Below are 26,291 nucleotides of genomic sequence, written 5' to 3'. Positions count from 1 at the left end.
GAGATGGGGTTTTGCCACGTTGGCCAGGCTGGTCTCAAACTCCTGGTCTCGGCCGGGCGCGGTGGCTCAAGCCTGTAATCCCAGCACTTTGGGAGGCCGAGACGGGCGGATCACGAGGTCAGGAGATCGAGACCATCCTGGCTAACACGGTGAAACCCCGTCTCTACTAAAAATACAAAAACTAGCCGGGCGAGGTGGCGGGTGCCTGTAGTCCCAGCCACTCGGGAGGCTGAGGCAGGAGAATGGCGTGAACCCGGGAGGCGGAGCTTGCAGTGAGCTGAGATCCGGCCACAGCTCTCCAGCCTGGGCGACAGAGCGAGACTCCATCTCAAAAAAAAAAAAAAAAAAAAAAAAAAAAACTCCTGGTCTCAAGCAATCCACCCACTTCAGCCTCCCAAAGTTCTGGGATTACAGTCTTGAGCCACTATCTCTACTTTTTAAAAAGCAGTTCATCTTTTCTGTGCTTTAGGAAATTGTATTAATCAAAGGGACAAAAGAAAGAAGGAACAAGGTATTTTGAGGGAACTGTGGGTAGTTCAGTTGGTTTGGAGCATGACATGTTGGAAGTAGTAGAGGAGAAAGCTGAGAAGTACATGGGGGCTATGTTGCAGTGGGTTTTGTTTGGACTTTTTTGGGAACATAGCAAGGAGTCATGAAGGCTTTTGACCATTGTTATGTAAAGATTGATCTAAAGGCAATCTGCCTTTTTAGAGGCAGGATACAGAGAGATAAATGAAACTGAATATGTTGGCAAGGAATTATTAAAGTTGTAATTTTTGAAGAGAGACTAGATGAGGTCAAGAGTAGTGGATTTAGAAGGGTTGTAAAGAATCTCTTCAGCTGGCCGGGTGCGGTAGCTCATGCCTGTAATTCCAGCACTTTGGGAGGCTGAGGCAGGTGTATCACTTGAGCCCAGGAGTTGGAGACCAGCCTGGGCAACATAGTGGTACCCCGTCTCTACAAAAAATACAAAAATTAGCTGGGCATGGTGGTGTGTGCCTGTAGTCCCAGCTTGTTGGGAGGCTGAGGTAGGAGGACAGCCTGAACCCAGGAGACAGAGGTTGCAAGGTTGAGCCCAGGAGCTGATATCATGCCACTGCACTTCAGCCTGGGTGATACAGCCAGACCCTGTCCCAAAAACAAAAAACAAAATCTCTTCAACTGAAGAGAGGAGAGGAAGAAAATATAGGCGAAAAGGAAGAAATGAAAACCTAGAGAGAACAGAACATGGAGATATGTTTGCAATGGATAGGTTCGAATTTATTGCTATAAAACCATGATTTGAGAAACCTAATGATTCAGTGTCTCATCTCCTACTTTCAGATGGGCTTCAAAGAGAAAACGAAGTATGTCTCCTTTCTTCATCCTTGTATTCCTAGTACCTAGTATAGGGCCTGACATATTCAGTGACCAATAAGTATTTGTTGGTTGAACAAATCAATATACTCTTTTAAATTCAAGGCCAGAGCTGAATAGAAACTCTCTGACAACATCGCTGAAGCATTATAGTAAGAAATGCTATCCTCTGATGCACTTAGAACATTTTTTTGGGGGGTATCAGAACAAAAAAGAAAGTGGTAGAAATAAAAAAGTATTTATAAGCGCAAGGGCCAGTGAGTAAGCCATGTAAATAGACTCAATAAACAATAATAAAATTTCAATAAACAAATCAACCAACCCCAAATTCCCCCTCCTTCCCCTGTGTATCTCTTCCTAATACTCATTTTTATTTTCTAGTTTTACTTGCTGTAATATTTTTCCTTATTTTTCAGGATGGAATCATACCCTCAGGCACAACTTGGCATATTGGTTGTATTTGTGATTTAAGAAATGAAAGTCAGGCACAATCTTTTTTTTGGGGAGACGGAGTCTCACTCTGTCACCAGGCTGGAGTGCACAGGCATGATCTCGGCTCACTGCAACCTCCGCCTCCCAGGTTCAAGTGATTCTCCTGCCTCAGCCTCCTGAGTAGCTGGGATTACAGGCATGTGCCACCATGCCCGGCTAATTTTTTAAGTTTTAGTAGAGACAGGGTTTCACCATGTTGGTCAGGCTGGTCTCGAACTCCTGACCTCAGTGATCTACCTGCCTCAGCCTCCCAAAGTGCTGGGATTATAGGCGTGAGCCACCACGCCCAGCAAGTCAGGCACAATCTTAACATATCATGTCTTTTCTTCATCTTTTAGGTCTTCGATAGGCAAAAGGTGGCTTGTGCACCAGCATCATTGGCATCATCTGAGAGTTTGTTAGAAATGCAGAATCTCAGGCTCTACCCTATTCTTGAACGGAAATCTGTTTTTTCTTTTTTTAAGGAGACAGGGTCTTGCCCTGTTGCCCAGGCTGGAATTCAGTGATGCAATCATAGCTCATTGCAATCTCGAACTCCTGGGCTCAAGTGATTGTCCTGCCTCAGCCTCCCAATTAGCTAGGACTATAGGCATGTGCCATCACACCTGGCTAATTTAAAAAATTTTTTTTGTAGAGACAGGGTTTCAGTCTGTTGCCCAGACTGATATTGAGCTTTTGGCCTCAAGAGATCCTCCTGCCTCAGCCTTCCAAAGCACTGGAAGTATAGGTGTGAGCCACCATGTCTGGCCCCCAAATCTGCATTTTAACAAGATGACCAAGTGATTCATATGCACATTTAAGTTTGGGAAGCTATGTTCTAGGTGTTACAAAGATAACGATAATTTCTGAGGATGTTATGTACAGGACAACAAAAATACACTTCCTTTTCTTTTTTTTTTTTTTTGAGATGGAGTTTCGCTCTTGTTGCCCAGGCTGGAGTGCAATGGCACAATCTCAGCTGACTGCAACCTCCCCATCCTGGGTTCAAGCAATTCTCTTGCCTCAACCTCCTGAGTAGCTGGGATTACAGATGCCTGCCACCATGCCTGGTTAGTTTTTTGTATTTTTAGTAGAGATGAGGTTTCACTGTATTGGTCAGGCTGGTCTCAAACTCCTGACCTGAGGTGATCCACCTGCCTCGGCTTCTCAAAGTGCTGGGATGACAGGTGTGAGTCATCATGCCCAGCCCAAAAATACACTTCTAAAAAGGCAATGTAATTATAAAACAAACACCTCACCATTAAATTTCAAATGAGGCATCAACTCCTTCATTTCTTCTTCCGTGAGCTCAATCCCTTTGCTTATTAGAAAGTTGTCTAAGTTCTGGACATCAATCACCTCACCTTAGAAAGGGTGAGAAATGAGTTGCAGAAATATTACAGAATTATTTGCAAAGGACAAAGAACACTATCTGTGCTATATATACATTGTCATTCAGAATACAAGAATCAGAAACAAAAATCTTTAATTCTGATTGAAAGAATCAGAAAGTGGCTACAAAGAAGAAAGTAACCAGGGGTTAGGAATTGACTGGTGGGTTGTTGCAAAATCCACAACAAATTAAAATACATATAGGGACTTAGTTTTATGTAACAACATTACAGATTAATGTAACAGGGGAAAGATAGAATTCCATCACTCTAACACAGGAACCATTTTTAGTTTTTGGTATTCCATTTTGGTCTTGGCAATAAGACTGTACTTTTACAATGTGGAAATCTAATATATGTACAATTCCATATTTTCCTTTTCCAACCTAAAATTATTCCTTCATAAACATGTTTCCAAGTTGCCATATAATCTTTACAGTTAGCATTTTAACATGTTATCCCATTAAAGTGACATACCATGGTTTATGTAGTAATTCTCATATGGTTAGTTATTTCTAATCAGTTTCAATTTTCTCAATATTATATGAATGAAAGTCCTTAGGCAGAAATTTTTTCATTTTATTCAATAAAACACTATTTCTAAAGGATAAATATCTAAGAGTGGGGTTAGTGGGGAAAAGGGTATGAATAGTTCTGTGGCTCTTGATATCTATTACTACTTTGAAGAACTCTTTTGGGGAAAATTTTGGAGACTAGTATGGGCACCAATATATAAATACATATTAGTTATTGTTTACTCAATTTCAGCAGCATCCACAAAAATGGAGCATATGTTATATGAAAAAATCTGAACACATGTGAATGGAAAATATTCTTCTCCAACATTAATTGCAAATATTAAGATGTTACTCATAACATCTTTCCATTATAGCTTGCAACTCACCCTTGATGTAACTGACAGCATCCATTAAGTCATTCAGGTCAACTGCTATCTCACCTGTAAGGCAAGGGAAGTATACCTCAGAGTCAGATGAAGTGATGTTACTGAGACCCTCAACATTTATGCTGTACGAAGTTCTGAAGTTATGAAGATCAAAATAATTCAGTAATCTTTTTCTTTCTTTTTTTTTTTTTTTGAGGTGGAGTCTCACTCTGTTGCCTAGGCTAGAGTGCAGTGGTATGATCCTGGCTCACTGCAACCTCTGCCTCCCGGGTTCAAGTGATTCTCCTGCCTTAGCCTCCCAAGTAGCTGGTATTATAGGTGCATGCCATAATGCCCAACTAATTTTTTGTGTTTTTAGTAGAGATGGGGTTTCACCATGTTGGCAGGCTGGTCTTGAACTCATGATCTCAAGTGATCCACCTGCTTTGGCTTCCCAAAGTGCTGGGATTACAGGTATGAGCTACCATGCCCAGCCAGAATTTACTAATCTTTAAATCTTTCCGTAGAATTTTATGGACTTATCCTCAGAGATAACAGTGTTACCTTAGAAACAAAGAAAGCTTTAATTGTAACAAATCTATCGAATTTTTGGTTTTTCTTTGCTTTAAAGACCACCAGAGTGGTCTAAATTAAGAAGTGATTGGTTACAGTTAAGCATAGGGAGAGGATAAATGACTCTGACCCTATGTACTTCAGTCAATTAATCAACAGCTATTTATGTATCAACTTCTAGGTGCCAGGCACTTGAATAGGCTTTGGGGATACAAAAGTAGGCAGGGTGACAGAGTTCTGGCTCTTAAGGAGTGTACAATGTAGTGAGAGAGACAGATAATAAACATATAAACAAAAAGGATAATTTGATGTACTGTTAAGATGCTATCAAAAATAAAATAGGGCAACATAATAAGGAGTTATAGAGGACGGAATTGATTTAGACAGGGAGGTCAAGGAAGGCCTCTCAGAGGAGGGTCTATTTGCGCTGAAGCCTGAATGATGAGCAATGTGAAGAACTGAGGGAAGAGCATTCCGAGTAGAAGAACAGTGTGTGCAATAGTCCTAAGGTAGGAATGAATTTGCTATGATCAAGAGACAGAAGGTCAGTGTGACAGGGGGCAAACCATGCAGGGCCTTGTAGGGCATGATGATAAAGTCTGGATTTTACTTTGGTTGCAATGGAATGTCATTGGAGGCCTCGGAAAACTGGAGTAACTTGACCTGATTTCAGCTTTCAAAAGCTCACTCTGGCTGGTGTGGATAGGATAAGGAAACTAGAGGAATGGAGACCAGACAGGAGCCTGTTTCAGTGGCCCAGTAAAGAGATGACAGAGGCTTGGGCTGTGGTTGCAGTAGTGGAGATGGTGACAAGTGATGGATTCAGGATGTATTTTTCATTTTAACCTAGTTTCTTTTTCTTTTTCTTTTTCTTTTTTCTGAGACAGAGTCTTGCTCTGTCGCCCAGGCTGGAGTGCAGTGGCCAGATCTCAGCTTACTGCAAGCTCCACCTCCCGGGTTCCCGCCATTCTCCTGCCTCAGCCTCCCGTGTAGCTGGGACTATAGGCGCCCGCCACCTCGCCCGGCTAGTTTTTCGTATTTTTTAGTAGAGACGGGGTTTCACCGTGTTAGCCAGGATGGTCTCGATCTCCTGACCTCGTGATCCGCCCATCTCAGCCTCCCAAAGTGCTGGGATTACAGGCTTGAGCCACCGCACCCGGCCCCTAGTTTCTTTTTCAAAATTTTGTTTTCCCTTCTTTTCACAGGTGTTGATGAACCTAGATTTAAATGTGGGATATGAAGGAAGAAGAAATCAAAGATGAAACCTAGTCTACCTTCCCCAATCAACAGGGTGGATGGGATGCCTTTACTGAGTTGGGGAGGACTTGAGAAATTTTAGGAGAATTAACCAATAATTCCATTAAATTGGTGATGACTTTTAGAAATCTAAGTGGAGATATCAAATAACTCATTCAATACGCTATTGCTGACTTAGAGAAATTGAGCTAGAGATATAAATTTACTCTACCAGCTTAGAGAAGGTATCTGACCCAATGAGACTGAATGCAATCTCCTAAGAGGAGAGTGTAGATAAAAAGGCAGCCAAGGGTCTAACCCTGGGTAACTTCATTATTTAGAGATCTTGCAGGGGAGGAACAGTCAAAAAGAAAACCGAGAAGAAAATGTCAGCGAGCGAAGAAGAAAACCAGGTGAATATGGGGCTTTAAAAGTCTAGAGAAAAAAACATTTCTTTTTCTTTTTTTTCAGACAGGGTCTTGCTCTGTCACCGAGGCTGGAGTGAAGTGGCACACAATCACAGCGCATTGCAGCCTCCATCTCCCGGGCTCAAGTGATCCCCCTACCTCAGCCTCCCGAGTAGCTGGGAGTACAGGCACATGCCACCACAGCTGGATAGTTATTTTATTTTTTTTGTAGAGACAGGATTTCACCATGTTACTTAGGCTCGTCTCAAACTCCTGGGCTCAAGCGATCCACCTACCTCAGCCTCCCAAAGCGCTGGGATTACAGGAATGAGCCACTGTGCCTGGTCGAAAAATGTATTTTAATAAAAAGCGGGTGGTCACTTATGTCAAATGCTGCTAAGATGTCAAGTAAAATAAGAACAAAGAATTGACTGTGAGCCTTGGCAAGAAGTAGATTATTGACAGTCTTGTTGAGAGCTCATTTGGTGCCATCGTGGAGATAAATACCTAACTGGAGAATGCTGAAGTGTGAATGGGAGGTGAGGATATGGAAACAATGAGTAATGACAACTTTTTGAGGCAACTCTGCTGTGCAGAGGAACCAGGAGATGATGTGGTAGCTAGTAGGGACCAAGTGAGAGAGAAAAGCATAGCTGCATGTCAAGAGAAATATAGAAAGAGATACTTCAGAGAGGGAGAAACTGATAATGCAGGAAAGGGGAAATATTGCAGGAGGTAAGTTTTTGAGAAGGTAAGAGGAAACGGGATCCAGGGTGCAAGTAGAAAGGCTGGCCCATGAAAGGAGCATTCTTTCCCCTTTATAGCAAGACAAAAGGCAGGGCATGTGGGCATAGGTATATGTAGATTCATAGAAATGGAGGTAGGAAATGAGGTCTTTCTTCTCTAACTGCATCTATTGTCTCTATGAAGTTTGAAGTGAGATCATTAGCTGAGAGTTGAAGTGAGGAGATACTGGAAATTTGGACAGAGAAGGTGTGAAATTGTCTCTGAGAGTGAGAAAGCGAAGTTACTTGGAAAACATAGTGGGGACTTTTTTGGCAGTGTTAAGGGCTAACTTGAAGTTTCTGCCCATTATGTGAAATGAGTTCTATTCGTATGGCTTTGTGATCTTCTCCAGCAATGTTAAGCTGTTCAGGGATAATCATGGAGTAAAAATAGGCCAAGATTTTGCCAAGGAAATTTGAAGTTCAGAGAGTTTGTAAGCTTATATGATGTTGAGGCAGTGTATCTAATTTAATCAAGGAAGAAAATTAAGAGATGGTGGTGGTGGGGTTGTTGAATAATAAAAGAAAAGTAGGGTCGAAGGCATGAAGGTCTCCCCATGGCTGGAATAGCTGGAGCTGGAGTTCTATACTCTGTTCTGGTACAACACATGATTCAGTAGCACTGTTCCATCATATTCAATTGGTAAATGGAATAATGTTACAGTAATGTGAACAGTGTGTTGGTTCATATGTAATTTTTCCTAAATAAGAAAGGAATTCTTTTCTTCAGCAAGCAAGAAAAAAAAATCTTAGGCTGGGGCTACAGCTGGAGCCCTTTCTGTTCCATATTTTAATAAAATTAAAAAATTAGTGCCTATGATGCAGGACAGGGAACCAGCTTCACTGGCTGAGAGCTCTACTTCCATCTACACTATTTCAAAATGGCAAGCCAGCTCTTTAACTCCTTTTTTGGGATGTGTGTGTGTGTGTGTGTGTGTGTACGCATTTTTAATTTTTTTTTTTTTTGAGAGGGAGTCTTGCTCTGTCGCCCAGGCTGGAGTGCAGTTGTGTGATCTTGACTCACTGCAACCTCTCACTGCCTCCTGGGTTCAAGCGATTCTCCTACCTCAGCCTCCTGAGTAGCTAAGAGTATAGGTGCCCGCCACCACGCCCGGCTAATTTGTTGTATTTTTAGTAAAGACAGGATTTCACCATCTTGGCCAGGCTGGTCTTGAACTCCTGATCTTGTGATCCACCCAGTTTGGCCTCCCTAAGTGCTGGGATTGCAGGCATAAGCCACTGTGCCTGGCCCATTTTTAAATATCTTACAGCTGTTCTGTGCTATTTGCCTGGGCGGTACAAGTTTCCTTGTGCTTTTGGTAGTGTTCTGGTTACAAGCTGGCATAGATTTTGAGTGTGCTTCCAGAATTTTCTCCATAAGCTCCATTACTTTAGTGGGTAATTTTACAGAACAGGAGGTTTTTCAGGAATTCCTACGTGGTGTTATGGCAAAAATGGCTGCACAGTAAATCAACTGGAAGGAAAAAGGTTAGAGAGTGGGTCTATGAAACAGATTTTGGAGGTGATGAAATATTAGGGAAGGACAAGTTCCAGGTCATTACTATCTCCTGACCTCGTGATCCGCCTGCCTCGGCCTCCCAAAGTGCTGGGATTACAGGCATAAGCCACCGCGCTGGCCTTTTTAACATTTTATTTTATTTTATTTAATGTTCCAAAATAGAGATAGGGTCTTGCTATGTTGCCTGGGCTGATCTTGAACTCTTGGCCTCAAGCGATCCTCCCACCTTGGCCTCCCAAAGTGTTGGGATTACAGGTGTGAGCCACAATATTTGGCCAAAAGTGTGTCTTTCTTTTCACTAACCATTAACTTAAATTTACTATTTTCTTCAATTATTAATGTAGGCAATAAACCGTTAGAATAGTTGCAGAAGTTGTGACTTTGTCACTAATAGAAATCACTGACATTTTAAAATCATAATATAGTTGTTCCAAATATGTTGAAATGTTGCTTATGCTCATTATTATTTTATTTTTTATTTATTTTATTTTTTTGAGATGGAGTGCAGTGGCGTGATTTTGGCTCACTGCAACCTCTGTCTCCTGGGTTCAGACAATTCTCCTGCCTCAGCTTCCCTAATAGCTGGGATTACAGGTATGCACACCACGCCCAGCTAATTTTTTTTTTTTTTTTGTATTTTTGGTAGAGATGGTGTTTCACCATGTTGGCCAGGCTGGTCTCAAACTCCTGTCCTCAAATGATCTGCCCTCCTCAGCCTCCCAAAGTGCTGGGATTACAGGTGTGAGCCACCACACCTGGCCCTCATCATTACTTTAATATTATAAAAATAATTTTAACTATCTGTAATCCCAGCACTTTGGGAGGCCGAGGTGGGTGGATCACCTGAGGTCAGGAGTTCAAGGCCAGCTTGGACAACATGGTGAAATCCCATCTCTACTAAAAATACAAAATTAGCCGGGCATGGTGGCATGCATTTGTAATCCCAGATGCTGGGGGGGCTGAGGCAGGAGAATCGTTTGAACCCGGGAGGCAGTGATTGCACTGAGCCAAGATTGCGCCATTGCACTCCAGCCTGGGTGACAGGGCGAGACTCTGTCTCAAAAAAAAAAAAAAAAAATGAACTGCTACTGGAAAGTGTTAAATGTTTTAATAAATACTAATAATTTATATTTTAATGTTGTGAAAAATTATATTTTAATATAATTAGCTTCTTTGTAATCCTATTATTTTATTTTATACATTTTAAAACATACTCGGAAGTGGTCCATTCATCAGATTTTCAAAGGGGTCCATGGCACAAAGTCAAAAGCCCTTGATCTATATGAAAGATATTGAAGAACAAGGGCAGGAGTAGGAGAGAAGGAAGATGTGAGCCCAGTGCTATTTCTTATAGGATGTTTTAAATTGCATTTTGTCTTATTTATTTATATAAAAGGAATAATTAATAAACAAATATGTTTTCTGTTAGGAAATATTTTCATAACAGGAAAAACTGATTAACAGATTATGGAGTTTCCTTTCTTCATTCTGTTCTTTTCTTCTTATTATTATACTTTAAGTTCTAGGGTACATGTGCACAATGTGCAGGTTTGATATCTAGGTATACATGTGCCATGTTGGTTTGCTATACCCATCAACTCATCATTTGTATTAGGTATTTCTCCAAATCCTATCCCTCCCCCAGCCCTCCACCCCCCGACAGGCCCTAGTGTGTGATGTTCCCTGCCCTGTGTCCAAATGTTCTCATTGTTTTATTCCCACCTATAAGTGAGAACATGCGGTGTTTGGTTTTCTGTCCTTGTGACAGTTTGCTGAGAATGACAGTTTCCAACTTCATCCATGTCCCTGCAAAGGACATGAACTCATTCTCTTTTATGGCTGCAGAGTATTCTATGGTGTATATGTGCCACATTCTTAATCCAGTCTATCAATGATGGACATTTGGCTTGGTTCCAAGTCTTTGCTATCGTGAATAGTGCCACAATAAATATATGTGTGCGTGTGTCTTTATAGTAGCATTATTTATAATCCTTTGGGTATATACCCAGTAACGGGATTGCTGGGTCAAATGGTATTTCTAGTTCTAGATCCTTAAGGAATCGCCACACTGTCTTCCACAATGGTTGAACTAATTTACACTACCACCAACAATGTAAGAACCTTCCTATTTCTCCAAATCCTCTCCAGCACCTGTTGTTTCCTGACTTTTTAATGATTGCCATTCTAACTGCATGAGATGGCATCTCATTGTGGTTTTGATTTGCATTTTTCTGATTACCAGTGATGAGCATTTTTTCATGTGTCTGTTGGCTGCATAGATGTCTTCTCTTGAGAAGTGTCTGTTCATATCCTTTGCCCACTTTTTGATGGGGTTGTTTTTTTCTTGTAAATTTGTTTAAGTTCTTTGTAGATTCTTATTAGCCCTTTGTCAGATGGGTAGATTGCAAAAATTTTCTCCCATTCTGTAGGTTGCCTGTTCACTCTGATGGTAGTTTATTTTGCTGTACAGAAGCTCTTTATTTTAATTAGATCCCATTTGTCTATTTTGGCTTTTGTTGCCATTGCTTTTGGTGTTTCAGTTATGAAGTCCTTGCCCATGCCTATGTCCTGAATGTTATTGGCTAGGTTTTCTTCTAGGGTTTTTATGGTTTTCGGTCTCACATTTAAGTCTCTAATCCATCTTGAATTAATTTTTGTATAAGGTGTAAGGAAGGGATCCAGTTTCAGCTTTCTACATATGGCTAGCCAGTTTTCTCAGCACCATTTATTAAATAGGGAATCCTTTCCCCATTTCTTGTTTTTTTCAGGTTTGTCAAAGATCAGACGGTTGTAGATATGTGATGTTATTTCTGAGGCCTCTGTTCTGTTCCATTGGTCTACATATCTGTTTTCATACCATAACCATGCTATTTTGGCTACTGTAGCCTTGTAGTATAGTTTGAAGTCAGGTAGCATGATGCCTCCAGCTTTGTTCTTTTTGCTTAGGATTGTCGTGGCAATGTGGGATCTTTTTTGGTTCCACATGAACTTTTTCCAGTTCTGTGACAAAAGTCATTGGAAGCTTAATGGGGATGGCATTGAATCTATAAATTACTTTGGGCAGTATGACCATTTTCATGATACTGATTCTTCCTATCCATGAGCATGGAAAGTTCTTCCATTTGTTTGTGTCCTCTTTTATTTTGAGGAGCAGTGGTTTGTAGTTCTCCTTGAAGAGGTCCTTCACATCCCTTGTAAGTTAGATTCCTAGGTATTTTATTCTCTTTGAAGCAATTGTGAATGGGAGTTCACTCATGATTTGGCTCTCTGTTTGTCTCTTATTGGTGTATAAGAATGCTTGTGATTTTTGCACATTGATTTTGTATTCCGAGACTTTGCTGAAGTTGCTTATGAGCTTAAGGAGATTTTGGGCTGAGATGATGGGGTTTTCTAAATATACAATCATGTCATCTGCAAAGAGGGACTATTTGACTCCCTCATTTCCTAATTGAATAGCCTTTATTTCTTCCTCTTGCCTGATTGCCATGGCCAGAACTTCCAACACTATGTTGAATAGGAGTGGTCAGAGAGGGCATCCTTGTCTTGTGTTGGTTTTCAAAGGAATGCTTCCAGTTTTTGCCCCTTCAGTATGATATTGACTGTGGGTTTGTCATAAATAGCTCTTATTATTTTGAGATATGTTCCATCGATATCTAGTTTATTGAGAATTTTAGCACGAAGGGCTGTTGAATTTTGTCAAAGGCAAAATTATCTATTGAGAAAACGTGGTTTTTGTCTTTGTTTCTGTTTATGTGATGGATTACGTTTATTCATTTGCATATGTTGAACCATCCTTGCATCCCAGGGATGAAGCAACTTGATCGTGTTGGATAAACTTTTTGATGTGCTGCTGAATTCAGTTTGCCAGTATTTTATTGAGGATTTTCACATCGATGTTCATCAGAGATATTGGTCTAAAATTCTCTTTTTTTTGTTGTGTGTCTGCCAGGATTTGGTATTAGGATGATGTTGGCCTAATAAAGTGAGTTATGGAGGGTTCTCTCTTTTTCTATTGATTGGAATAGTTTCAGAAGAATGGTACCGGTTCCTCTTTGTATGTCTGGTAGAATTCGGCTGTGAATCCGTCTGGTCTTGGGCTTTTTTTGGTTGGTAGGCTCTTAATTATTGCCTCAATTTCAGAGCCTGTTATTGGTCTATTCAGTGATTCAGCTTCTTCCTGGTTTAGTCTTGGGAGGGTGTATGTGTCCAGGAATTTATCCATTTCTTCTAGATTTTCTAGTTCATTTGCATAGAGGTGTTTATAGTATTCTCTGATGGTAGTTTGTATTTTTGTGAGATTGGTGGTGATATCCCCTTTATCATTTTTTATTGCATCTATTTGATACTTCTCTTTTTTCTTTTTTCTTAGTCTTGCTAGTGGTCTATCAATTTTGTTGATCTTTTCAAAAACCCAGCTCCTGGATTCATTGATTTTTTGAAGGTTTTTTTGCAACTCTATCTCTTTCAGTTCTGCTCTGATCTTAGTTATTTCTTGCCTCTGCTAGCTTTTGAATTGTTTGCTCTTGCTTCTCTAGTTCTTTTAATTGTGATGTTAGGGTGTCGACTTTAGATCTTTCCTGCTTTCTCTTGTGGGCATTTAGTGCTATACATTTCCCTCTACACACTGCTTTAAATGCGTCCCAGAGATTCTAGTATGTTGTGTCTTTGTTTCATTGATTGGAAAGAACATCTTTATTTCTGTCTTCATTTCGTTATTTACCCAGTAGTCATTCAGGAGCAGGTTGTTCAGTTTCCATGTAGTTGTGCGGTTTTAAGTGAGTTTCTGAATCTTGAGTTCAAATTTGATTGCACTATCATCTGAGAGACAGTTTGTTGTGATTTCTATTGTTGTTTTTTTTTTACATTTGCTGAGGAGTGCTTTACTTCCAATTATGTGGTCAATTTTAGAACAAGTGTGATGTGTTGCTGAGAAGAATGTATATTCTGTTGATTTGGGGTGGAGAGTTCTGTAGATGTCTATTAGTTCTGTTTGGTGTAGAGGTGAGTTCAAGTCCTGGATATCCTTGTTAACCTTCTGTCTCGCTGATCTGTCTAATATTGACAGTCAGGTGTTACAGTCTCCCATTATTATTGTGTGGGAGTCTAAGTGTCTTTGTAGGTCTCTAAGGACTTGTTTTATGAATCTGGGTGCTCCTGTATTGGGTGCATATATATTTAGGATAGTTAGCTCTTCTTGTTGAATTGATCCCTTTACCATTATGTAATGGCCTTCTTTATCTCTTTTGATTTTTAAAGTCTGTTTTATCAGAGAGTAGGATTGCAACCCCTGCTTTTTTTTGCTTTACATTTGCTTGTTAGATCTTCCTCCATCCCTTTATTTTGAGCCTATGTGTGTCTTTGCACGTGAGATGGGTGTCGTGAATATAGCACCATGATGGGTCTTGACTCTTTATCCAATTTGCCAGTCTGTGTCTTTTAATTGGAGCATTTAACCCATTTGCATTTAAGGTTAGTATTGTTATGTGTGAATTTATCCTGTCATTATGATGTTTGCTGGTTATTTTGCCTGTTAATTGATGCAGTTTCTTCCTAGAATCAATGGTCTTTACAATTTGGCATGTTTTTGCAGTGGCTGGTACTGGTTGTTCCTTTCCATGTTTAGTGCTTCCTTCAGGAGCTCTTGTAAGGCAGGCCTGATGGTGACAAAATCTCCCAGTATTTGTTTTTCTGTAAAGGATTTTATTTCTCCTTCACTCATGAAGCTTAGTTTGTCTGGATATGAAATTCTGGGTTGAAAATTCTTCTCCTTAAAAATGTTCAATATTGGCTCCCACTCTCTTCTGGCCTGTAGGGTTTCTGCAGAAAGATCTGCTGTTAGTCTGATGGGCTTCCCTTGGTGGGTAACTCGACCTTTCTACCTGGCTGCCCTTAGCATTTTTTTCTTTCATTTCCACCTTGGTCAATCTGACAATTATGTGTCTTAGGGTTGCTCTTCTCGAGGAGCATCTTTGTGGTGTTCTCTGTATTTCTTGAATTTGAATGTTGGCCTGCCTTGCTAGGTTGGGGAAGTTCTGGATAATATCCTCAAGGGTGTTTTCCGACTTGGTTCCATTCTCCCTGTCACTTTCAGGTACACCAATCAAACGTAGATTTGGTCTATTCACATAGTCTCATATTTTTGGAGGCTTTGTTCGTTTCTTTTTACTCTTCATTCTCTAACCTTGTCTTCTCACTTTATTTCATTAATTTGAACTTGAATCAGTGATACCTTTTCTTCCACTAGGTCAAATCACCTATTGAAGCTTGTGCATGAGTCATGAAGTTCTTGTGCCATGGTTTTCAGCTCCATCAGGTCATTTAAGGTCTTCTCTACACTGTTTATTCTAGTCAGCCATTTGTCTAACCTTTCTTCAAGGCCTTTAGCTTCCTTGAGATGGGTTCAAACATGCTCCTTTAGCTCGGAGAAGTTTGTTATTACTGATCTTCTGAAGTCTACTTCTGTCAATTTGTCAAAGTCATTCTCTTTCTAGGTTTGTTCCGTTGCTGGTGAGGAGCTGCAATCCTTTGGAGGAGAAGAGGTGCTCTGGTTTTTAGAATTTTCAGCTTTTCTGCTCTGGCTTCTCCCCATCTTTCTGGTTTTATCTACCTTTGGTCTTTGAAGTTGGTGACCTACAGATGGGATTTTGGTGTAGGTGACCTTTTTGTTGATGTTGATGCTATTCCTTTCTGTTTGTTAGTTTTCCATCTATCAGTCAGGCCCCTCAGCTGCAGGTCTGTTGGAATTTGCTGGAGGTCCACTCCAGAACCTGTTTGCCTGGGTATCACCAGCGGAGGCTGCAGAACAACCAATATTGCAGAACAGCAAATATTGCTTCCTGATCCTTCCTCTGGAAGCTTCATCCCAGAGGAGCACCCACCTATATGAGGTGTCTGTTGGGTGCTACTGGGAGGTGTCTCCCAGTTAGGCTACACAGGGGTCAGGGACCCACTTGAGGAGGCAGTCTGTCCATTCTCAGAGCTCAAACGCTGTGCTGGGAGAACCACTGCTGTGTTCAGAGCTGTCAGACAGGGACGTTTAAGTCTGCAGAAGTTGTCTGCTGTGTTTTGTTCAGCTATGCCCTGCCCACAGAGGTGGAGTCTAGAGGCAGTAGGCCTTGTTGAGCTGTGGTGGGCTCTGCCCAGTTGGCGTTTCCCTGCCTACTCAAGTCTCAGCAATGGTGGACGCCCCTCCCCCATCCAGGCTGCCACCTTGCAGTTTGATCTCAGACTGATGCGCTAGCAATGAGCAAGGCTCCGTGGGCATGGGACCTGCTGAGCCAGGCATGGGAGAGAATCTCTTTGTCTGCCAGTTGCTAAGACCTTGGGAAAAGCGCAGTATTTGGGCAGGAGTGTCCTGTTTTTTCAGGTAGTCTGTCAAAGCTTCCCTTGGCTAGGAAAGGGAAATCCCCCGACCCCTTGCACTTCCCAGGTGAGGTGATGCCCTGCCCTGCTTCAGCTCACCCTCTGTGGGCTGCACCCACTGTCCAACCAGTCCCAATGAGATGAAACAGGTACCTCAGGTGGAAATGCAGAAATCACCCATCTTCTGCATTGATCACACTGGGTGCACAGACTGGAGCTTTTCCTATTCAGCCATCTTGGCGCACCTCTCCTTTCGTTCTGCTCGTTAACAACTTTTCTATCTTCCCCATCATCATCACCACCATACCACCATCCATCTTCACTAACATTTACTGACTATTCTAGACTGCATTACATGCATTATATATACTAATTTCAGAGCAAGAAGTAATCATAGAGCGTCATTTAGTTCAACTCCCCATTTTACATATGAAGGAACTAAGATTAAGTAGGGTTAAATTATTTGTCAGCAAGTCTGTGGCAAAACAGGGACCAGGACCCAGCACAAACAAATAACGTATACTGCATGAGGAACGTATGCTAGATTCACCAGGGAAAAGAGAAGACTTTTCCCCCTTAGACACTGTCAGGTGACTTTTCAAAAAGTATATATAGCAATGGCAACTCTCACCCCAAATTTGTCAGTTAGTCCCTTTCCTCATATTTTCTTTTTTTTTTTTTTTTTTTTTTTTTTTTGAGACGGAGTCTTGCTCTGTTGCCCGGCTGGAGTGCAGTGGCCGGATCTCAGCTCACTGCAAGCTCCGCCTCCCGGGTTTACGCCATTCTCCTGCCTCAGCCTCCGAAGTAGCTGGGACTACAGGCGCCCGCCACCTCGCCCGGCTAGTTTTTTGTATTTTTAGTAGAGACAGGGTTTCACCGTGTTAGCCAGGATGGTCTCGATCTCCTGACCTCGTGATCCGCCCGTCTCGGCCTCCCAAAGTGCTGGGATTACAGGCTTGAGCCACCGCGCCCGGCCTCCTCATATTTTCTAAGAACTAAATATTATCAATCTTGTTAAGTTTTGCCAGTCCAATGAATGAAGATAGTGTTGTGTTGTGTTTCATTTTGCAGTTTCATGATTATTGGTGAGGTTAAACATATTTTCATATGCTATTTGGGGATTTGCATTGTATTTCCTCTTGTATGAATTACCTATTTGTATATCTGCCTATTTTTTCTATTATCAGTATGTTTCTTATCAATGTACAAGGGCTTTTGCTACCTTAGGGATATTAGCTCTTTGGCTTGCAACTATTCATTTCTAATTTATCATTTGACTTTTGACTTTCTTGATTTTTCTCTTAAATGTTCTCTTCAACTCCTTTTTCTTTCAGGTCCTTAAGTGTGTGACATTCCCAGGCATGACTGAGGCTTCAAGTGGCATCCCTGACATATCTTTTCAAAAGCATTTTTGAAGATGGTGTTTCATCATGACTCAGAACTAAGTTTTTACATTTACTTCATTATGATGCTAAAAAGGCTAATTTCAGCAGTTCTAATGGAAGGGCTTAATGTTTCTCTGAAGAGCATAGAGATATTTGTAATACTCACCCTCAGTTGGTAGTTGGGTCATGAGTTCCTCAAGTTCCTCATCCTTGATTTTAGTTCCCATGTTTTCCAAAAAAGTCTCCACTTTTTTGATTTTGACCCTTGGCCCTTAAGAAAGAAGGGCATGGAATAAGAATATGAGTGTTATTGTTTAAGGGTAAAAAATATTAATCATGGTCATGCATCAGAAACCCCAACTGGATGGTAAAATACAATACAAAGAAACTATTAACGTGTGTGTGTGTGTGTCTGTATGTGTGTATCTCCATAGATTTAGATATGTCAGTTAAAAGTTGGAAAGAATTGAGAAAGATAACTGCTGAATTGTTAACAGTATTTACCTTTATGGGGAGGAGATTTGTGGAAGATAGGTGAACTTACATTTCTTTTTTTCTTTTAAAAACAGGGTTTTGCTCTGCAGCCCAGGATGGAACTGCAGCCTTGAACTCCTGGGCTCAAGCAATCCTTCTGCCTCAGCCTCCTAAGTAGGTAGGACTATAGGTATGTGTCACCATGCCCAGCTAATTTTAAAATTTTTTGTAGAGATGGGGTCTCACTATTGTACAGTCTGGTCTTAAACTCCTGGCCTCAAGTGATCTGCCTGCCTTGGTCTCCCAAAATGCTGAGATTACAGGCATGAGCCACTGCGCCAGACTGTATCAGTTTTTTTTTTTTAAGTGGTTAGAGTTGCATAGTTTTCTTGTATTATTTTAGTGTTCTAAAACATCTTTTTCTAATTCACAATTGAAATAATAATTACTTACACAGAGTTAGTATGGAAAGATAAGGTATTTCTCTTAATATTGATCCAGTGGGCTCTGCTTTGGTTTTCTCTGAGAGGTCAATAGAGAGGAGTAGGCAAGTCTAATGACTTAGGGTTGAAACAACAACTAACTTACTTCCTATAGTGATATGATGCTTTAACTTGCTTTAACTTATATCCCAAAAGGCCAATGCATCCAAAGAAGAATGATAAGTTATGTCTTAACAATGAATCAGTAAATTGGCAGGAAGCGAAGTTGGAACATTTAAAAGAAAATACCAAACATAAGCATTTTTTAACTTGCTTTTTCACCATGCTTCCTACTTACTATTGAGGGCCTTCACACCTTTGAGCAATCTATTCTTATATACCTTTCCATTAGCTGTAAGACAAGACACAATTCAGAATATGGGTTAAACGATGGGAAGACTAACAAAATCAGCACAAAGACAACACAACATCCATAATTTCAGGGAAAAAAACCTCTTCCAATTTGCTTGGAAGTTTCTTCTCTGTTACACTTAAGAATGAACCCAACAATAAAGAACACTTTCCCTGTTATAAATCTATCCACTGATTGAATAAAATACAGTATTTCCCTGTTTCTGTCTTTTTCCTTCCTTTTCTTTCTTCCCTGGTTTCCTTCTCATTGGTCATGATGAGATTAGGCAGTGCTCCCAGGGCAACAGGATAATTTTAGCCTGGATGGTGGGACACCCTCAGTGAAAGATGTTGCTAGCTTTCAGTATTAATATAAGCAACAAAAGCAGGCAACAAGACTTTTTTTTTTTTTTTTTTTTTTTTGAGAGATGGAGTCTTGCTCTGTCTCCCAGGCTGGAGTGCAGTGGCACAATCTTGGCTCACTGCAACCTCCACCTCCCAGGTTCAAGCAATTCTCCTGTCTCAGCCTCCCATGTAGCTGGGATTACAGGCATATGCCACCATGCCCGGCTAATTTTTGTATTTTTAGTAGAGACGGGGTTTCACCATGTTGGCCAGGCTGTTCTCAAACTCCTGACCTCTTGATCCGCCCACCTCAGCCTCCCAAAGTGCTGGGATTACAGGCATGAGCCACTGCATCTGGCCAAGATTTCTTTTAGTGTGATAACTGTGTTTTCTAAAGGAGCTTTACTGGGCATATACATGCATAATTTAAGAAGTTTTCACACACAAGCCCCCAAATCCAAGCTTCAAAGGATGTGGTAAATACTCACTGCGAATTGGCAGAGTTTTCAGCAGCTTCTTGTGCTCCTCATCAGTGAGTACGAGCCCCATTTTCCTCAGCTCATTCCCCAGATTACTGACATTAACTTTTTCTCCTTTGGAAAGATGGGAATTGTTAACATATAAGAATTTTAGGAAGAGAATAATGATTTCAAATTATGAAAGAAATTACTGGCCAGGTGCAGTGGCTCACGCCTGTAATCCCAGCACTCTGGGAGGCCGAAGTGGGTGGATCACCTGAGGTCAGCAGTTCAAGACCAGCCTGGCCAACATGGTGAAACCCCGTCTCTACTAAAAATACAAAAATTAGCCAGGTGTGATAGTGGGCACCTGTAATTCCAGCTACTCGGGAGGGTGAGGCAGGAGACTCACTCGAACCCGGGAGGTGGAGGTTGCACTGAGCTGAGATCACGCCACTGCACTCCAGCCTGGACAACAAGAGTGAGATGCCATTTCAGAAAACAAACAAACAACAACAACAACAACAAAACAAACAAAACCTCTATATAACATAAGTATCTACAGGAAAAATCCCAAATCAAAGAGTAACATTACGAAACAAACATTTAACCGTTAAATTTGTAAGGGTGTCAATTTAGCATGTTAGTAATAGTCTGAAGAGAAAACTACTATTTAAACATATTTTTTATGAGACAGGTTTTTGCTCTGTCTCCCAGGCAGGAGTGCAGTGGTAATCAAAGCTCACTGAAGCCTCAAACCCCTGGGCTCAGCTGCCTCAGCCTCCCAAGTAGCTGGGAATACAGGCACGTGCCACCATGCCCAGCTAATTTTTTTTTTTTTTTTTTTTTTTTTTGTAGAGACATGGTATTGCTTTGTTGCCCAGGCTGGTCTTGAACTCCTGGCCTCAAGTGATCCTCCTGCCTCAGCCTCTCAAAGTGCTGGGGTTACAGCCATGAGCCCACATGCCCAGCCAAAATCTATCTACTGTTTAAAAACATTCAAATTTTTTCTCTATAGAGTATTAAGGTCTTAGTTAAAAATGAATGCCCTTTCACCATGACTTCTGACTCACCTGTAAAAGCTTTTGCTTCATCCATCACCACATTCACATCAACCATTTCATTTTCTATAAGAAAAGACAAGTCAGACATAGAGACCAAATCTTAGACAACTGACATGAAAATTTAATTTGTAATATAAAGGATTGGAATTCAGCTATTTCTCCTAATTTTCTCTAGTAACTTTTTAACTCAAAGTGAAGAAGAAACAGAGGATAGAAAAAGATCAAGCTGTAAGTTTAAAGTAAACATCTACTTAATTAATACCGCTTTCCATAAAGTATCAAATGACTCAACATTGAGATGAAGCAAGCTTAATAGTAATCCCTTCTATAGGCCTTTCTCTTCCTTCAGACTCATAAGGGAAGCATGTTTTAATAGACATGATTGAATTTGAAACCTAGAAGTCACTTATGTACATAAACAGTGAACCTTTAAACCTTGAAGGAATGCTATCTTCTTAATCTACAAATTTTGCTTATGTTCCCACCTCTACCCTTCAAGACTGTAATCTACTTGAGTGCAGAAATTATGCCTTAATTTTATTATACTACTGGGTTTAAATTGTCCACTCTTTAGTTCATTGTTTTACATATAGTATATCCTAGCTAAACAAATGAAAAAAATCAGTGGTATAGAAATAGTCACACTGTTGGATGAGAAAAAAAAATTGTCATTAAAAAAACAAAGAATTCTAAAAAATACCTCATCAGTAACAATATTTTCCAGCAGGAAGCATTTTTGAGGACCCCCTAGCTAAACATGTGGGGACCATGTTACAATTAAAAAGTAATTTATGGTGACTTTTTCATGATAGGAGGAAGGGCCAGACAAAAATTATGGATAATTATCAATGTTGTTAAGCTCAGGGAGCGTGAGGTTTTAAATGACAAATTACGGCTGGGCAGGGTGGCTCATGCCTGTAATCCCAGCACTTTGGGAGGGCAAGACATGCAGAACACTTGAGGTCTGGAGTTTGAGACCAGCCTGGCCAACATGGTGAAACCTTGCTTCTATTAAAAATACAAAAATTAGGTCGGGTGTGGTGGCTCATGCCTATAATCTCAGCACTTTGGGAGGCCGAGGCAGATGGATCACTTGAGGTCAGGAGTTGGAGACCAGCCTGGCCAACAAGGTGAAACAATACAATAATTATTATATTGTATTGTAATTATTATAAACAATACAAATAATTATTTGTATTTTTAAATACAAAAAATGAGCTATGTGTGGTGGCGGGTGCCTGTAATCCCAGCTACTCGGGAGGCCAAGGCACGAGAATCGCTTGAATCTGGGAGGCGGAGGTTGCAGTCAGCTGAGATCGCACCACTGCACTCCAGCCTAGGTGACAGAGGGAGACTCCATCTCAAAAAACAAACAAACAAACAAACAAACAAACAAACAAAAAACAAAAACAAAAAAAATGAACCCACAAAAATTAGCTGGGCGTGGTAGTGCATGCCCATAATCCCAGGTATTTGGGAGACCGAGGCATGAGACTCGCTTGAACCTGGGAGGTAGAGGTTGCAGTGAGCCGAGACTGCGCCACTGCACTCCAGCCTGGGTGACAGAGCAAGACTCAGTCTCAATAAAACAAAACAAAAAACTACAAATTAGGCCAAAACTGTTTTCTATGTTAGGGCCAGCTACAGGTGAAGGTAGCATGGAAGATGTTTGCTGATAGCAGTGGCCTACTTTAATTACACCTGCCCATCGCTAGTTGAGAACAGAAACCCTGAATTAGGGGAGAAAAACTATTTATTTTGGGTTGGCATATGCTGGCTTTACTGAAAGATGTGCTGTCTGGCTCTCAGATGGAAGCTTGTTTTTCAAGGGGAAGAGCCATCTAATAAGGAAATCTTAGCCAGGGGCTCATTCCTTAGCAATTTCTTCCTAATGAATTATTCTAGCTTGGTCTCTGACAGTTTGTCTAGTTAAAACGGTCTTATTGAGTTATTAAGAAAACTTTGTCTTATTATAAAAAGGTTTACTTGGGAAGGAAGTAAGGGAGGGAGGGAAGGAAAAGGGAGGGAGGCAGGAGAATGGATGAAGCAAGTATGGCAAAATAGTAACATTTGTTAACTCTGGTCAGTGGGCACACAATGTTTGTTGTATTGTTCTCTGTTTTTAGGTATGTTTGAAATATTTCATAAGCTTTTCAAAGAGGTTAAAAATAGGTTTACTTTCAGAAGCCTTCCTACAGAAGCCCTACGTTTCTCCTAGGTACAGTGGTATCTGAAACACTTACCATCAACTGGCAGATGCTTCAGTAGGTCCTCATATTCCTCTTTCCCAACTTCGATTTCCATATTATTTAGAAGAGTTTCCAGATTACTGACATTGACTTTTTTTCCTTAGGAATTAAGAGGATGGAATAAGAAATACAAGTAATTTGAAGTAGAAGATGCCCACTTTATTATTAGTAGTAGTAGTATTATTTTTGAGATGGAGTTTCATTCTTGTTGCCCAGGCTGGAATGGCGTGATCTCGGCTCACTGCAACCTCTGCCTCCCAGGTTCAAGTGATTCTCCTGCCTCAGCCTCCCAAGTAGCTGGGATTACAGGTTTGTGCCACCATGCTCAGCTAATTTCTGTATTTTTAGTAGAGATGGGGTTTCACCATGTTGGCCAGGTTGGTCTCAAACTCCTGACCTCAAGTGATCTGTCTACCTCAGCCTCCCAAAGTGTTGGGATTACAGGCGTGAGCCACCACGCCCGGCCCAGAAGATGTTAGCTTTAAATATGCATTTATATTAAGTGGAGAGTGAAATAATATATTGGCCACTCAGTGTCAGAGTTGAGAAGAGAAAATGCTATAATTTTCAGTTGAAGTAATCAGGGATGAAAAAGAATTAGACAAATTTGATGAATTGTGATAAAGATAACAAACCTAAATGAAAGTGGAATTTCTTTTTCTTTTCTTTTCTCTCTCTCTCTCTCTTTCTTTTTTTTTTTTGAGATGGAGTTTTGCTCTTGTTGCCCAGGTTGGAGTGCAATGGTGCAATCTCAGCTCACCACAACCTCTGTCTCCCAGGTTCAAACGAGTCTCCTGCCTCAGCCTCCCGAGTAGCTGGGATTACAGGCATAAGCCACCACGCCCACCTAATTTTTGTGTTTTTAGTAGAGATGGGGTTTCTCCAGGTTGGTCAGGCTGGCCTTGAATTCCCTACCTCAGATGATCTGCCCACCTTGGCCTCCCAAAGTGCTGGGATTCTAGGCGTGAGCCACAGCGCCTGTCCCAGAGTTTCTTTCTCTCTCTCTTTTTTTAAGATAGGACTTTTTTCTGTCACACATGCTGGAGTGCAGTGGCATGATCCTGGCTCCCTGCAGCCTCGACCTCCCAGGCTCAAGTGTTCCTCCCACCTCAGCCTCCCAAGTAGCTGGGGCCACAAGTGCATGCCAGCAGGCCAGCTAATTTCCTTATTTTTTGAAGAGATGGGGTCTTCCTAAGTTGCCAGGCTGCTCTTGAACTCCAGGGTTCAAGTGATCCTCCTGCCTTGGCCTCTTAAAGTACTTAGATTACAGGTGTGAGCCATCATGCATGCTGAAAGCAGAATTTCAAACTTGCTACAGTGACATATTACTAACAGTGACTTGCTCAAATATAATTATACTAAAGGAAGAATGGTAGGTTATGAGGCATAAATTCAGAATCAGTAAACAGTGGGATAGCAAGATTCCAATCAGTGAGAAATTCAAAAAAGCAAATGTAAAGCCCAGTACATTTTAGCTGCTGTTTTCATATTCTTACCTTTGAGAGGCTTCACACTATCCAGTAATTTTTTCTTGTACACCTTTCCATCTATAAGATATGGTGAAATTCAAGTCAAAAAGAGGATAAGAAACTATTTTTATAAGACATGATTCACCTAGAAATTTATTCTATTTCACCCTCAAATAATAACAAAAGATAAGAACTGCTCTCATTGCGGTCATTCTGTCCCCTAGTTGAAACACATGCCAGTAGTTGATGTGCCCTACACACACACACACACACACGTGCTGCTTTTGCTTTTTTTTTTTTTTTTTTGAGACAGAGTCTTGCTCTGTCACCCAGGCTGGAGTATGATGGTGCTATCTCGGCTCACAGTAACCTCCATCTCCCGATTCAAGTGATTCTCCTGCCTCAGCCTCCCGAGCAGCTGGGATTACAGGTGTGCACCACCATGCCTGGCTAATTTTTGTATTTTTAGTAGAGACAGGGTTTCACCATGTTGGCCAGGTTGGTCTCGAACTTCTGGCCTCAAGCGATCCACCTGCCTTGGCCTCCGAAAGTGTTGGGATTACAGGCGTGAGCCACTGCGGCCAGCTGGTGGTGCTGCTGCTTTTTTTTTTTTTTCTTTCTTTCTTCTTGTTCTTCTTTTCTTGCACTTTGCCTTTCTCTCCTTTCCCTGACTATGCTCTAGGCCCATGAAGTGTTCCTATCTTTATCCCTAATGGAGGATCCTAGAGGGATGATATGAAAAATAGTTATCAACTTGAACAGTAATAAAAACAATATTTAATAAAAAATTAAAAACTGTTTTTGTTTTCTAAACAAACTCTTTCCATAAACAGAGGTGAAATTCAATTAGAATAGAGAACAGAGGGCTTATGCACCACCCCACCTCAGGCTGCATCCTATGGCAAGAGAATATGTAGTATTGAAAAACCCCTCAATGCCTGGCATGTGTCTGTAGTAGTCTCCCATACAGTCCATCTGCATTCTCCTTCCTGCTCTCTCAGAACCAAACTCCTAAGAAGGCTGCAATTCTCATAACTGACCCTTTGAGAGAACAATCTGAAGGAAATGCTAGACAAAATGAGTAACCACAGCTTTAAGAATATATGGGGTGGGCCAGGCATGGTGGTTCACGCCTGTAATCCCAGCACTTTGGGAGGCCAAGGCCAGCGGGTCACATGAGGTTGGGAGTTCAAGACCAGCCTGGCCAACATGGTGAAACCCCATCTTTACTAAAAATACAAAAATTAGCCATGCATGGTGGCGGGTGCCTGTAATCCATTACTCGGGAGGCTGAGGCAGGAGAATCGCTTGAACCCGGGAGATGGAGGTTGCAGTGAGCCGAGATTGTGCCACTACACTCCAGCCTGGGCTGGAGATTTAATTATTCCAAGTTATATATCCAGCCTGGGCGACAGAGTGAGATTCCATCAGGAAAAAAAAAAGAATATGAGGGATGAATTCAAATGGGTACCGAGCATTTGCTGCCCAGCGTGCTACTTCTGCCTCAAGGGCACTAGCACTATCCCCCTTGGCAATGTTTAGCCTTACTCTTGCCTGGGGAAAATTGGGGAAAAGAGCGATGGAAGGATATCTACACGGGGTCTCTAGGACTGGGCAGGACGCACAGTTCTGAAGCACAGGCTGACCTCTGGGGTCTTTATGGGTAGTTCTGTGCAAGTGCCCTGGAGGTGGAACTTTTGAGGGGCTGTTTGTGCTGCTGACCAGGTTGGATACTGACAGTACAAGCACACAGTCCTGGAGGCCCCTGCTCTCAGGTGTTTTTCTGTTTTAATTGATGGATTGTGGGGAGGTAGGAGGGCTAACAGGGGAGGGACTGAGAATGTTGGATGCATCAGGGGGCTACAGAAGAATTTAGCTGTGTAGCTATTAAAATATTTAGCAGAAGTCTACTGGCTGAATGCAAAAGAGAACTTTCTCATTTCCAAATTAAAACACAAGTGATAAGAATAGGGTTTCTTTCTTCCTTTCTTTCTTTCTTTCTTTCTTTCTTTCTTTCTTTCTTTCTTTCTT

The 26,291-nt window shown here is 41.2% G+C and overlaps 1 protein-coding gene across 1 annotated transcript in view; it reads right to left on the bottom strand.

The window, feature by feature from the left end:
• EFCAB3 (EF-hand calcium binding domain 3) overlaps positions 1 to 26,291 on the bottom strand; it is a 152,902-nt gene that overhangs the window by 47,778 nt on the left and 78,833 nt on the right. The window contains exons 29-36 of the mRNA XM_023192335.1: positions 24,288 to 24,338; positions 22,786 to 22,890; positions 20,552 to 20,605; positions 19,509 to 19,613; positions 18,623 to 18,676; positions 17,535 to 17,639; positions 4,123 to 4,176; positions 3,087 to 3,191 (exon numbers count right to left, since the gene is read on the bottom strand). Coding sequence (XP_023048103.1) covers positions 3,087 to 3,191; positions 4,123 to 4,176; positions 17,535 to 17,639; positions 18,623 to 18,676; positions 19,509 to 19,613; positions 20,552 to 20,605; positions 22,786 to 22,890; positions 24,288 to 24,338 — 633 coding nt within the window. The remainder of the gene's footprint in view (positions 1 to 3,086; positions 3,192 to 4,122; positions 4,177 to 17,534; positions 17,640 to 18,622; positions 18,677 to 19,508; positions 19,614 to 20,551; positions 20,606 to 22,785; positions 22,891 to 24,287; positions 24,339 to 26,291) is intronic.

The sequence above is a fragment of the Piliocolobus tephrosceles genome, chromosome 16 (genome assembly GCF_002776525.5).
Source record: "Piliocolobus tephrosceles isolate RC106 chromosome 16, ASM277652v3, whole genome shotgun sequence".
In the NCBI taxonomy this organism is placed as follows: Eukaryota; Metazoa; Chordata; class Mammalia; order Primates; family Cercopithecidae; genus Piliocolobus; species Piliocolobus tephrosceles.
This window is presented reverse-complemented; position numbering and strand designations above follow the sequence as displayed.